Below are 15364 nucleotides of genomic sequence, written 5' to 3'. Positions count from 1 at the left end.
TCAATTAGACTTATCCAAGATGATGGAGTAGAAAGCAGCAGTCTAGCTCAGCTATATCCCACTGTTAAACAAACTGATCACTAAATAACTCATCTCTTAGACAAATCATAAATATCTTCTAGATGCACCCATTGATGAAAGTGAAAACCTTCAGGCAGCTCTTGGGAGGTCTTGCCCTTTTAAAATCCTTAACTATTTCAGCAGGAAGCAATTTCCTGAGGGAGTAGGATGAAGCTGATAGATTTTAGAATTAAAACCAAACAAACAAATGGAATGATTGTGTGATTTTCTTTACATACTTTCAGCAGGACATATGCAGTAGCAAAGGCAGTGAATTACACAAGAATAAGACTTGGCAGGTACAATCAATAAAATAAGGTGGCCAGGGACTCATGAAAAGAGGACAGTTTAGGTTCAGTAAGGGATGGCAGAGAAAGAAGTAGGGAGGCAAGAAATAATGGTCAGTTAAGGGCATTTCAGAATTCTTAGAAGTGGTGCATTGTTTATGATGGCAAAATATGACCTCTTTTTGGATAGCTGACATAGGGTAGATAAGTAAGTCATGAGAAGTAAGTAGGCTGAGGAACTAAGTGGTTTCAGTGTTTGAGGGTCAGTCAACATATGAAACAACCTAGCATTCAGGCAGGACTTGGGAAGGAGAGAACAATTGTGAGGCAATTACCGAATTCATTGAAGAAGGAAAGGGCATGAAGACAATGGGTACTAGTATTTTGATTTGATGGTAGCTATGAATAACATGCATATCAAAAGAAAATTAACAATTTTAAATGTGAATAGAATGAACTCATCTATAAAAGAGAGATAAAAATTCAAACTATGTGATTTCAGGAAACATGCTTGAAACATAAACACTCACATTTGATTTAAATAAAGAATCAGAACAAAATCTATTATGCCTCATCTAAACACACCTACACACAAATAGGGATTGTAATTATGATTTCACACAAGGCAACAGAAAAGCATAAATTTAATTGAGCTAAAGAAGAAAAGCACATTTTTCTGAAGAGTAATATAGACAATGAACTTATTTTAATACTTAATATATGTATCCAGGGCAGCTAGGTGGCCAGTGGCTAGAGTACTAGCCCTAGAACCAGGAGGACCTGAGTTCCAGACCCAGCCTCAGATACTTGATTCTTTTTTGGTTGTGTGACCATGGGCAAGTAACAGCCCCATTGTCTTGCAAAAACAAAAACTTAATATATGTTTTCAATAGTATAGCTTTGGGGTGGCTAGGTGGGGCAGTCTCAGACACTTAATAATTACCTAGCTGTGTGGCTTTGGGCAAGCCAGTTAACCCCATTTACCTTGCAAAAAAAAAAACAACCTAAAAAAAAAAAGAATGGTGATGCTTCTATACTTGGTACAGAGAAATATTAGAAAGAGAAAGAAAATTTGAGAAGGCCTCATTTAGAGCTAGAAGAAAAATTTCTTCAAAATCCTTTACCCCTGATAAAACAGAAGAGGCAAAAAGCCTCCTCTGAATCGGTTTCTGACTCTTCTCCCGCTGAGGTCTCTGCCCCTTCCCCTCCTGAGCCAGGAGAGCAGGCTGTGAGCATTGTTCCTAACTCATTCTCTCAGCCCCCCTCCTGATTATCTGCCTCCTCCCTCTTCCTTGACTGTTCACTCTTTACCCTTCAGTCTCATTTATCTGTTCCCCAGCTCCAGAAGGCTGAATTAGTGGGGGTCCATCCTTTCAAGATAATAAACCCACCATGTCCTCAGGCTGTTCAACCCGTGGATGGAGCATAGGCTGTATCTGATATAAAACTTTCAAAAATTAAAACTATTATTCAGAAGGAAGATGAAACAGTGTTTCAATATTTTGATAGATAAACAGAAGCCTTCGATGCAAATTGAGGATTGAAGCGTGATAAGGAAGGAGGACAGATTTCATTTCTCTCTTATTTTGTTAACAATCTGCAACCTACTCTGTCCAGGAATATTAAGGTAACTGAGTCACTTGGCAAGATAAACCTCTTCAATGCATTGTTGAATTGATTCAGAAATTGAGTCAAAATTTAATAGAGCAAAAAAAAAAAAGATCTCCAAGAAAAGAGAGAATTAAGGACAAAGAAAAATAAGATTCTGACTCTGCAACTCAAGCAGCTGACTCTGCCCATGCAAGACACTTCTTTAGCTAGGAGGTAGTCTGAGGGTCAGGCAGCCAGAGTTTGTCATAATTGCAAAAAGCCTGCACATCAGGAAAAAAAAAAAAAAACAATGTAGTTCCCTTCCAGAAAATAGTAAAAACCAGAAATTAAGAATTCCTTCCTCAGTCTTTTCAAGTTTTTAAAACTCCTCTTTCTTCTCCTCCTTGGACAGAACCAGTTTCAGCTACTATCCTGCCTCCCCTCTCCTGTGGTGTCCAATCCTTCCTCTGCTGTTGTATTCATCATGGTTGACCCATGCAATGACTATTTTTCCATGCCTGTTCTTTCTAGCAGTAAATATATTTCTGCTTTCAAATGGGAAGGTCAGCAATCTGTGTGGATAGACTTGTTTTTAAAATTTGCTTTGGAATATAATGAGGCTCAACTCAATTATCTGGAAATGTGATGTTCTCTGAATTTTTACTTCTGGTTTGTAGGAGATTTGTGTGGTATTTGTTTTTGTTTGCTGGGGGAGGTGTCTTAGATAAGCATAAAGGAATTGCCTGGCACCCTTTTATCTTTGTCTATGTAGTGTTTAGGGGACCCTCTAGTGTTTTTCCCTGGAGTTCCGGGGGCCTCTCTGGTTCAAAGTGCTCTTTATGTGTTTTATATGTGTTTGTGATGAATTACAGGCAGAGGGAAGCTCTCAATTGTCTCTCTGCATAGTCAGGTCTGCTAATGTGAATCCATGTTTTGATTGGCCAATTTTCTTTTCCAGTCTTCCTTCTCAAAAATATATTTTTTTTCTTTCCCCAAAACTCATGATTTGGCACCATGGGAACAGATTTTCCTTAAAATCATGGCTGTTTTTTTTTGGGGTGGGGAAGAGGGCTCTATTATTTTCTATTATTTCCTATTCTTTCTTTTCTGGTCTGATTGACTAGCAGGGTTTTTTTTTTTTTTACTGGTCTGACAAGTTACATTGACTGGTCTTAATTAGCATGCTAAAAAATAAAAAACTAATAATAATAATAATCATAATCATAATCATAATTTAGATTTAAAGGGCTCCCCCAGCAGCTCTTCTTTCCTCTCTTCTGACCAGGAGATCTAAGAAGAGGTCACTGGCCTTTTTGGAGATTTGGGAGGGCTAGACCAGAGCCCCTAAAATCTTCCAACACAGGATGTCAGTGTACAACTTCTGATCTCTAAACAGTGCTGGTTTGGTTAGTTCTCATAAAATAATTAAGTATTGATTCCAGAATAAAAAATGGAAACTGAAAATCATATTCTAGTACTCTTTCTTAGTTAGAAATTGCAGAAAGAAGAATTTTGTTTTGTTTTTAAAAAATTAACAATAAAAGAGAGGAGTTTCTGTAACTTATATGTATATGTTAAGGACTTGGAATTCCAGATTTTGGGTTGATTTAATACAAAATTTAGTTCGGAAGGAAAAAATAACAGGATTATGTAAATTAAGAAATGTATTCAAGCTATATGATCACCTTTTTAATGAGATAATCATGCATGGATTGATTTTCTGTACATTATTAAGTTTATACATTAAATTGAGAAGTCTTTTTAGTTGAAAAATATATAATTTGAATTATGATATTGTGATATTCATAAATGTTCTAACATTAAGAAATATTGCTCAATAATTGGGAGTTTAGGATTGTGCTATTAACAAACAACACGAATGAAGGAAAACTAAATTTCTTATGCATTTTTGTTGCTTATTGTAACCATAATTTTTGACATTTGACTCATGAATTTCCTAAGATTAAGAACAAAAAATCTTGTAGTTATAAAGAAAAAGGATTTTTAGAACCATCAAATCATTAATTTTTTAAATTAATTTTTATTTTTATTTCTTTTTAAGCTTTTGCAAGGCAAATGGGGTTAAGTGGCTTGCCCAAGGTCACACAGCTGGGCAATTATTAAATGTCTGAGGCTGGATTTGAACTCAGGTACTACTGACTCAGGGCTGGTGCCACCTAGCAGCCCCCTAAGTTATTCATTTTTATCAAGAATTTTTCTGTAAAGAGGTCTGATGGACATTTAATAATTTTAACTACCTGCTTTTAGTAATTTTAATTACCTCAATCACCAATGAATGGGTTAATTATGTGATGTCACTTTTTAAAGCCAATATTTGGAAGAAATTTGACTTAGAGTTATTTGTAAGGATAATTTAATTAGGTATATTTCTCCATGGCTTAATCCAACAGACTCTTCCTTTTTGTATACACCCTCAAGTTCAAGGAATTTGGTACTTAGAAGTTCTGTGGTAATTGGAATTTATTTACTGTAAAGAATTTGTGGGATTAATTTATAATACCTAAAAATAAATTTTTATACTACAAGTTTGATAAATTCCACTTTCAAGTTTTTGTTGGTGTTTTAAAATTGAATGAGAGATGTCAATCATTTTACAAGTTCATAATTCATATACTGTCCTTTTAACATCAGCAATATTTATTGCAAGACTCAGAAAGACTTTTGTATAAGTTCTGCTAAATTTTCAAATCTGTAACCTAATTTACAATAAATAATATGTTTGTTTTCATTTATGGCTGCCATAGAAATGTTTTATATTACAAATATATATGTATACATACATATATACATATACATATATATATATATATTAGCCATTGGTTGGATTACTGTTAAGAGCATTTAAATATTGCAAATTGATGAGTTCTTGCTGTGTTTTGAAATTAGCATGTATGACATTAAGTTCCTGAGACTACTTTGGTGAATAAGGTTATGACATCTGTAGTCATATCAAATGAGATGGAAAGGATAGATATCCCAGGGTCACATGAGGAATATTTAAAAGAACCCCCCCCCATATCATCTGAGGAAATGTAAAGATGAAAAGATTCTTTTTCTCTCTTTTAGTCTGCAGGTGGCATTATGTGCCCCTTTGACCAAAAAGCGGGGAGTGATGAAGTGATAGTGACATAAGATTTAGCATGATTGATAGTATAATTTTTTAACAGTAGTTTTACATTTAAAAGAGGGAAGTAGATATTCTATAATAATCAAACATATTATGATTAATATACTCAACTTATATATACTTACCAGTTGGGATTATCATATTTTTGAAAAGGAAAGAAAATTTTTCTCATTTTACTTTCTCCAATTATCCTGCAATATATTGATTGTTGCATTGTTAATTCAGAACAGCTGTGTGCTTTTATATATTCATGTGGTGAAGCATATTAATGGAAAATATTAAAGAGATTTTGTGTCTACCTTTTTGTTGTAAAATCACCTGTGCAACCTGATTAACATTTCACGATTGTTACCACTATACGATCATAATCAAAATATAACATTATTTCTGATCCTTTAGTTTATGATGTTTAAAGATGAATCCCTGTCTGATTATAGAAAAGTGCTATAAAAATGTCATGAGACTGAAATTGGCTTCCTATCTTAAGTATGAACTTCAGGTATAAAAAGAAAAGACTGGTGGGCCATAGTCCATAAAGTCAAAAGAAGAAAGACACAAGAGGGATTTTGTTGAAATTTACAGGTGGAAAAAAAAAAAAAGGTTGTTCGGGGTAAGAGAGTGGAGGAAGCAGTTTTTTAGCCTGATCTGAGACTGGACTTCTTCCTGATTTAATTCCCATCAATGTGGCATTTTCAGAAAAAAAATTCTCTCACCTGGCAGAATGAGAACTTTGGCTTGAGACTTGTCTACCCTAGACAACCTCCACCTGGAACAGACATCTAAAATACATAAGGGACCATTTTCCTTTTTTGTATGTCTCTGATTTTTTATGGTAAATTGCTATGATCATATCAGACAATCAATATTAAAACCAGGTTTAAAAATTTAAGTAAATATGCCCTACATTTATCTAATTTAAAATAGTTCAATTAATTTGGTATAACCTATGAAAATCTATTAAATGGAAAGATGTTCTTCAAATAGGGAATAACAAAAATAATGATTATAAACTCTGTATGTAACTGAATTTTCTATGAATTCTAGTTCAAATTGTAAATCAGCAAGATCTAAGGGATTACAGGATTTCATTTTCTAGTAAAAAGTTTCAACAGAAAAGGGGAAAAAACCTCTACAAGTAACCTGCATTGAAGAAATATCTGAAGCTACAGAACTACATCAAGTGTTACAGAAGAAGTGGACTTAAAAAACATCTTTCCTCACTGTTGTGTGTTTTTATCTATGTGATATGTGTCTAAATAAGGAAAAGAATTGATCTCTGTAATTATTATTATTATTTGTGATTGTATTACTCATTATCTTCTTAAATTTCTATGATTGATCTATGATCCAGCAATAGACCACTCCTGGGTCTATACCCTGAAGAGATGATTGAAAAGGGTAAAAACATCACTTGTACAAAAATATTCATAGCCGCCCTGTTTGTGGTGGCAAAGAAATGGAAATCAAGTAAATGTTCTTCAATTGGGGAATGGCTTAGCAAACTGTGGTATATATATGTCATGGAACACTATTGTTCCATTAGAAACCAGGAGAGACAGGAATTCAGGGAAGCCTGGAGGGATTTGCATGAACTGATGCTGAGTGAGATGAACAGAACCAGAAAAACACTGTACAACCTAACAACAACATGGGGGTGATGATCAACCTTGATGGGCTGTCTGCAATGGAGAATACCATCTGTACCCAAATAAAAAACACTGTGGAGTTTGAACAAAGACTATGCCCTTTGATTTAAGAAAAAAAAAACCTGATATCTTATTGTCTGATCTTGTTATCTCTTATATTTTATGTTTCTTCCTTAAGGTTATGATTTCTCTTATCACAGTCAATTTGGATCAATGTACAACATGGAAACAATGTAAAGACTGACAAATTGTTTTCTGTGGGGGGTGGGGGGAAGTAAGATTGGGGGTAATATTGTAAAAAAAAATAAAATGTTTAATAAAAAATAAAAAAATTTGAAAAAAGGAATATAGATTCAGAATGTTTATCTCTTCTCCTTTCACAGAGTCTGTCCTTTTTTATCAATCAAAAGGAAAAGATTTTGTCTGTGCAGACCTTTAGAAATGTGCATCTCAAAGAATGGCTTTCAAGTTGTGTTTCAGATGGAGGATCATCCTTCCAAGGCAGGAGAACTGCTTTGGTCATCTAGGCAAGAGATAAATTCTTTCCTTTTAACACCTTTTCACCCAGGGGTTCTGGTAAGATCTTAGAGAATTGGACTTCATTTATAAAACTAAAATTTTTGTTGCATTTTAGACAAAGGGAAATAATGGTTAACAGCCAATACTCCAAAGGGATCAAAGTAAGAGAAAAGATCCTTTATGTACAAAAATATTTATAGTAACTATTTTTTGCAGTAAAAAAAAACCAAACAAACCCTGGTTATTATAGGGAAGCCTATTAATTGAAGAAATTGATAACTTCAAAAAGTCATGGAAAGATTTGTATGAATAGAGGTAGAGTGAAGAAAGCACTATTAGAAGAGCAATTTATATTGCAACTTCAATATAATAAATATAAATACTTTTGCAAGCTAATGAAAAAAGTGAAGTGAGCAGAACCAGGATAATATTTATGCATTAACAATGCTACTGTAGAAACAAGAACTATAATCTATAATGATCATTCAGGATTTGGAAGACATTCCTCCATTATAGAGAAGGGATAGATTAAGGTTAATGAGATATATTTTTGTTAATAAATATTGAGTGAATTTGTTTTGCTTAAATCTGCATACTTGCTACAATTAATTTTTTTCTCTTCTACTTTTTTAGTGGTATGGAAATTAGAAGAAAGAGCAAACAGATTTCTGAGGTTTTTTCCAAATAGAGACATACATATGTGAAATGTTATATGTACTTTCAGATGAAGTCACTATTATTAGTTTTACTATTTTGTTTTGTTACAAGAGACTTCTCATAAAGTAGTTATGCAGGGAGTTATGGATCTAGTAATGTTGCAACTGGAAACAAATTTTTCAATTTTTACATTGTTAAATTTTAAGGGGAAAGATAGAAGAAATATTTGTCTAGTTAGACATGTTATTTGTCTAGTTAGATATATTATCTGCTCTTGTAATGTAAATCAACTCCCATTGTTCCACTGATAAATGTGAAATCATCAAGATGGTTTTAGCTTGTTTCCCTTCCTTGTTTTCCTAGCTTCTGGTTTCCAGTCTACCTGACCTTAGCCATTGATGGGTCAAACTTATGCAGGTGTGATAGAAAATAGCATGTTGGATTTAGAAGTCATGCACCTTGGGACAGGAAAGACCACCCTGTAGCTTGCCTCTTGATATAGAATACCTGGAGTCAGATGTTGGATCACTCCCCAAGCACCACCCTTGCCCAACCCACTACAGAAGTACATTTAAGTTGTCTGGAAGAGGAAACACCTTTACTTTTGTTCTTCTTCTTCACCCTACCTTCATCTTGCAAGGATGGCTATCTCTTTCTCTTTCTTTCTAAATTAGGCCATGCTCCTGGCCTAGCCCTGCTGGCAAACAATGGACCTCTAGGCCATGTGGCCTGACTAAGCCTGCCCCTATGACTGTCTGTCCTTTGGCTATTTCCATTTTTCACTTTCTTCTCTCTCACTAAAACTTGGACTAGTCTTTGTTATTCTCCTGCCCTCAAATGGCTTACCAACAGCTTCTTGTTTCTCCAGGAGAAAAGATTTTAAAATGTATACTTTTGGGCTTGTATAATCCTGAAGGTTTTAAAATCCCAAGGATGTAAGTGAATTCTTTTACCTTTCAAAGTCTCTCAATTTTAAATTGGCAGCACCAATCCCTGGCAACATTTTTTAAAAGTTTTTTTAAATAAAGAAATTTTTTTAAAGTATTTCCATTGAATAGTTGCTAATGGAACTCAGGAAAGAGAGAATATGGCTGAAGTAATATCTTCAGGGGAGAGGGGAAAATCACATATAAATTTCTTTTCTTTATAGTCAATGCCTTCCACACTCGGAGTTAACATGAGTCCAGTCAAGAAAATATTTTGTTTCTTAAATTCTCCCTACAATTTCAAGTCTTTGATCCTTTGGAAAATCCTATCTTATGATACCTATTGAATTCCAACTCTAATCAGTCAAGCATTTTAAAATACATATTGTATATCAAAAACATCATTGTTCACTTCCTTCTCAATCCTCCTTTTTCTTTGGATCTGAAGTAACATTTTGCTTTGTACCTCCTACCTGGAACTGATGAACCTTAGAGTTAATGACCTGAGGGAAACAAAGAGGAGAGGCTTCTGCCAATATTAAGTGTTAGTGTCTGGAGAAAGAACACCACTGCTCAAAAGAGCACAGTAAGATCCATCTGAGCCAGAAGTTAGAGACTGTAAAAGATTGGAATTGAACATAGAAGAAGGACCCCAAGGAGTTCAACTCAGGCAGCAGAGAACATCTTATTGATAGAACCACCTTTTCAGCCCAATTTGGCAACAACATATTGGCTTAGCAACTTAGAATAAACTCACTCATGACCCAGCAACCAGGTAACTTGCTCTCTGTCTAATCCAGTAGGAACCAATCAGGTAAGGAACCATCTGCAGAAGATGGAGCTGTCCAGAAGGGATGCTACAGCATGTGAGAAATAAATGCAGTTTAGCTGAAGAATGATTCTTCTGTCACCAACAGTAAACTGTATGTAATCTCTACAGAGAAAGAAAGGTCATTGAGGTCCCGATTTTTCTGGAGTTAAGTTACTTAAGGTCACATGTGTCCCCTACATATGTGACTTGCTTTCATCGCATTTTTAAATTCATTCCCACTTTCTCCCCTACTCTACATTTTGGAGGGAATATGCCCCACATTTTGGAGGAAATGCTTCATGATTGTTATTCTTGATATTCCATTCAAATAAATGCTTATTCTAAAAGTCTAATTGAACATACTGGATGATTGTTAAAGAGAAGCATATGGATCAGGTTTATGAGCTATCCTCATCTTAGGAGAATATGCATCCTAGGGGGTTATTCTGAGCACCCAAAGTAGCTGCCATCTCTCTGGGGGACCCAGTTTTTCATTGTATTTTTGGGAGAATAACTTTAGATGGGGTACTGTACAAATAATAATTTGAAGAACACTAATAATTAGTTATTTCAGGAAAGCTCTCTTTGTAGGAGGTGGCACTTGAACTGAGCCTTGAAGTGAGTTGAGGCTTCTAAGAGGATATTGAACTAAAGCAAATATGATCAATGGACGTGGGAGGAAGCAGAATGAATCTGAGAGATAAACTATATGATAACAGGCAGCACAAGTAGGGCATGTTGAGGGAAGGAAGAATATATAATTGCAAAGAAGAACCCCGAGGAACAATGTTTCTGCTGATGGACTTCTGCTTCCTAAGAGCTAGCTTCTTTCCATCTCCATCAGCTACCTAAACCTTGGCCTTTCCAGACTAGAAGTCATGGAAGAAGACGGACTATGACAGCCCCTCTGGCACTATACTGCCAGGGAAAAACCGAGTATTCGATTCTCCTGTCCAGATTCTTCTCTTCATTCACGCTGGACCCTGTGCCAACTCCCCGCTGCACCCCACGCGCCCAAAAGGGCCCTTATGGAGAGTAGGGTAAGATACTGGCTAAGTTGGTTGCTACTTTTGTAAAGCATCCGAATCCAGTTGGGAGGTCTCTGCATCCACGGCGGACTTCAGGTCTGGTGCCCAATTAGCGGTGAGTTCCGTTTTTGTTTAGCTTAGCAACCGCCTTCCCTTTCCCTCGGCTGGGTGTCACCTGTGGCGGCCCGCGGAGAGAGCAGGACTCAGGGCGGCTGCAAGCGCCAGTCCCTCCGGGCACGCTCAGCGCAGCCAGGACTTCCTGCAGCCTTAGTTGTGGGTTTTCACCTCCCTGCCAGCCAACGGCAGCTAGCTGCTCCCCGGGGCCCTTGCCCTGGGCAAAGACGGGGGAAAGAGGACGCCTAGCTGCGCCGCTGCCTTCCCGCATCCCCGCTCTTCTCATTTCTTGGGGTACTGGGGAGAAGACCGGTGTCCTAAAGCTGGGGCTTTTGTGCAAAGATCCGAGGAACTGATGCGCACAGAAAGGCGCCCAACTCTGCCGCGAGCGGGAGAAGCCCCGCGCCCTGACTGAGCCCGGGAGCTCCGCGGGGCCACCCAGCTGGGGGCCCCCCGACATCCCCTCCCCCAGGGAGCCCGGTGCGGGATGGCCCTCCGCTGCCAAGGGGCGGCTCTGTGCGCTGTGATGTGACTCGGGACTTCCTCGGGACACGGACTCCCAGGGCGGAGACATGAAGGGCGCAGTGTTGGACCTGGGGTCCCTCTTTGCCAAAATCTTTAAAGCCTCTGTGCAGCCGCCGGCGGTCGCGGCCCCTGCAGCCTCCGCTTCGTCCGGCGGCGCCTCGGCGGCGGCTGCGACCGGTCCGGCGGGCTCCGGCGTGGGTAGTGCCAGTGGCCCCGCCAGCACCAGCCTCAGTGCTGCTCAGCCCGTCCCTCTCTTCCCCACCGTGGCTCCCCGATCCCCAGGCGCCCCGAGGGGACCCTCTGTCCCGCTCCCTTCCGCGACGCCCCTCCATCCTCTCCTTACCGCCTCCTATCCTAGGGTTTCCTCCGTGAGGAAAGCAGCAGAGATCGCGGGAGCCCCGTTCTCCCTGCCCAGTAGCCCCCGGGCAGCCAGGCTGCAAGCCCTTCCGCAGTCCTTGGCCCTGCCTCCCCCTTTGTCCCCGTCCCGCAGTTCATCCCAGCCCCGCTGCCACCCTCCGCTCCAGCCGCTCTCCCAGCTCTCTTCCCAGCCCCCTCTTCAGCTCCTGGCCCACGGCCCGACCCAGCCGCAGCACCTGTCGCAGCGTCCCTCGCAGCCTCCTCTGCAGCCTCTGTCCCAGCTCCAGTCGCAGCCCCAGCTTCAAGCCCTCTGCCGGCCTCCCCCTCAGCTTCCCTCGCAGCCCCTTCCCCAGCCTCATCTCCACCTCCTGCCCCTCCCGCAGACTCAGGTCCAGCTCCTTTCGCAGTCCCACGCTGAGGCTCCGCTCCAAGTCCGATGCCCTCCTCAGCCTCAGCTGCAGCCCCTGTCCCAGCCCCAACAGCACTTTCTCCCCCCACTCCAGCCCCAGTCCCTGCCTTCCCCCCATCTCCATTCCCCTGTCCAGTCCCTGACGCGGCGAGACAGTGCTGGAGGCGGCAGCTGCAGCAATAGCGGGGCCAGCTCCCCTGCTCTCCCCCTTTCCTGGTGGCGGCCGCCCCCAGCTCCCGGAGGGGTCGGGCTGGTCTTGCAACCCCTTACGGGCCTCGGTGCTGGCCACAGCGGCTTAGCGGGAAGCCCGGCTCGCTCTCCGCGCCAAGCAGGCCCGGGAGAACGAGAGCCCAATGCTTGGCCCAAGACTCTCTTCCTTACCCTCCCGGACATCGGCGAGGAGCGGGGGACTGACACTGAGTCAGAGGACGATGGCAGCGGTGAAACGTGAGTTACTTTTAACCTTTCTCAGATTCTCTCCCCCGCCCCCAGGTCTTTCAGGATCTGCCCCCAAAACCTCGCTTCCGCAGGTCCCAATGAACACGATAGTCCCAAACTGACCTATAAATCCTTCTCTCCTGCTCTCCTCAGTTTTAGGGTGTCTCCAGATTTTACCCAGACCTCTTCTCTTCCAAGTTTACCACCCCCACTCTCCTACCCACTCCCCCCCCCCCCCCCCCGTGTTCTGGAGGGCAGGCAAGAAGACAGAAGGGAGGAGACAAGAAGAAGAGGGAAAGAAGTTTCATTTGTTTGTTTTTTGAAACTGACTCTTATGTCCTGACACTTCCTACTTAAATTTATTTTGTCCTCTTGTTTGCTTTGGGCCTTTATCAGATGCTCCAAAGCTTGGAGAAACCATTTCTCTTCCTTGGAAATTGGCAAGAGTGACTTTTATCCCGAGTAACCAAACACAAACATTGACTATGTTAAATTCCCTGAAAAAACAAACAAAATATCTCCAGTTTAAGGAAAAAGAAAAAGAAAAACAAACCTTTTAGTTTTTACCCCCAAATAGGTCTAGACTTACTTGGAAGTAGGCAACTATGGCAGTTTTCTCACCTGGATAGAGAGAATTTCAGTAGTTCAAATTTTGAAGCAGATCTCAGTATATTCCCTCCTGCTCTCTCTTCCTCCCCAGCTCTCAATTCAGTCAATGCTTCTTGCAGAATCTCATTTAGAATTTACTTCACAAGTAAGGCATTTTGAATTAAATGTCACTTTTACGTACAAAAAAGGGAAACCATTTAGTATTCACAGAAACTTTTACCCCTCAAAAACTCCACATACAATTTGAAAAGCAAAAAGTATATTAGATAGAATGATCTTCATTTAGATGAAGATTTCTCCCTGGAATCTAGAAAGGCAATCGAACACTAATTCCTATTAGAAATTAAATTCACATTGGGGGAAAAAATGTTTTCTTACTACTAAATGTCTTGTTTATTTTACTTTAAAATATGCCTTTAAAATGTTAATTCTATGTATGCCTAAGTAAGTGTACAATGTATATAAAGAAGATTTCCATCAAAAGAACCAGAACCATTTTCTAAGACAATTTCCTTTAAGAAGTTGAATGAGAGAGTCTCAGGAACAAGATCTTTGTTTTCGTCTACTGGTCCTTAGCCTTTATAGTATTAATGTTTCATGAGTAAACAGAGCTATACACCTGCTTTAAACTGTGATCTGACTGCTCTTTGGGAGAAATGTTGAATATTCAGTATGGGACTTGAAAAGGATTTATACTACTAAACAGTATACTCTTTAGAGTTTTATAATTTTGGGAATGGAGATATTTTCCTCATCATCAAACATGTTCTTTCCTTTCTCCCTCTTTTCTTCCTCCCTTCCTTGGAGGCAAAGAGTGTTAAATATAAAGCTTTTTTGTCCTCATGGAGTGGTAAACTGTTTTGTGGAAAGTATATTGTACATAAATAAAAACATACAGGTTAGAAGGTGAATGTGCAGTGTATTAAGAGCTACAAAGTACTATGAGACCAAAGGGGAGGACTTTTGACAGAGAATCAGTAAATCAACCAGCATTTATTAAATATCTATCATGTGCCATATACTTGGCTAACCACTGAATTAGAACAGATTCAGGGTTTTTAAAATATTTATATATAAAATTATATTTTCCCCAATTACATGTTAAAGTAATTTTTAACATTTTTTAAAGTTTTGAGTTCCTCCCTTGCCCCTCCATTCCTGAGATGGTGAGCAATCAGATATGGATTACATATCATCATGTAAAATATTTCCATATTAATCATTTTCTATAAGGAGACTCTAGTTTAAAAAAAAATAATGGAAATGGAACAGACGATATCAATTCTTTCTCCGAAAGCAGATTCTTCATCATTAGTCCTTTGGGATTGTCTTAGATCTTTGCATGGCTGAGAATAACTAAGTCATTCACAGTTCTTCACCTCACAACCTTGTTATTACTGTGTATAATGCTCTCCTGTTTCTGCTCACTTCACTTTGCAATCAATTAAGATTTTTCTGAAATCATTTTGTTTGTCATTTCTTATAACACAATAATATTCCATCACAATCATATGTTACAGCTTGCTTAGCCATTCCCTAACTGATAGACATCCCTTTGATTTATAATTTTTAGCAACCATGAAAAGAACTGCTATACATATTTTTTGTATAAATAGATGTTTTCTCTTTGGGGGAATGTCTTTGGGTTACAGATTTAGAAGTAGTATTTCTGAGTCAAAGAGTATGCACAGTTTGGTTGCCTTTTGGACATAGTTCCAAATTCCATCCAGAATAGTTGAATCAGTTCACAACTGCACCAACAGTGCATCAGTGCAGGACAGACTTCTTAAAGAAGGTTTCTTTTGAATAATTGAACAGAGCTGACCAAAGCTCTGGAATTGAAAAGAATCTCAGAATCCAACTTGTCCAATATCCTCATTTTATAGATAAGAAACTAAGAAAAGACTCATTTAGGATTTAATTTGAACATATGTTCTACTAGAAAGTAAGCATCTTGAGGTCAGAAACTATTTTCTACTTCACCTTGCACATATTTTAAATTTAACTATAACATGGCATAAAAACCATAATTTGGTGATGTGCCCCCCCCCCATAGAAATCAGTATTTTTTATTTGAATTGAATCCTAGGTGAAAAAAAAGAAGGTAAGTTTAGAGTAAGTAATCTAGCATGAGGAGCATGGTAGAAAAACTCAGGGCAAACACAGGGAATAGTATATATAATCCAGTTTGCCTGGACTGTAGGCTGAGTAAAGAGAAGTACTGGGAGAAATACTGGAAA

At 39.0% G+C, this 15364-nt stretch overlaps 1 protein-coding gene across 5 annotated transcripts in view; it reads left to right on the top strand.

Moving 5' to 3' along the window:
• The first annotated feature begins 11267 nt into the window (after window positions 1–11267).
• FAM149A (family with sequence similarity 149 member A) overlaps window positions 11268–15364 on the top strand; it is a 78183-nt gene continuing 74086 nt past the window's right edge. For 2 of the 5 annotated variants that reach the window (XR_012476910.1, XM_074228807.1), the window contains exon 1: window positions 11271–12524. Coding sequence is in view for 3 of the 5 variants with exons in the window: in XM_074228807.1 (XP_074084908.1) it covers window positions 11359–12524 (1166 nt within the window). In the remaining 2 variants the exon portion in view is untranslated. Of the gene's footprint in view, window positions 12525–15364 lie in introns of all 5 variants that reach the window. The other 3 variants (XM_074228808.1, XR_012476911.1, XM_074228809.1) reach the window with 3 other exon arrangements.

The sequence above is a fragment of the Macrotis lagotis genome, chromosome 3 (genome assembly GCF_037893015.1).
Source record: "Macrotis lagotis isolate mMagLag1 chromosome 3, bilby.v1.9.chrom.fasta, whole genome shotgun sequence".
Taxonomy (NCBI): Eukaryota; Metazoa; Chordata; class Mammalia; order Peramelemorphia; family Peramelidae; genus Macrotis; species Macrotis lagotis.
Note: the sequence above shows the minus strand (reverse complement) of the source record. Positions and strands in the feature narration are given on the sequence as shown.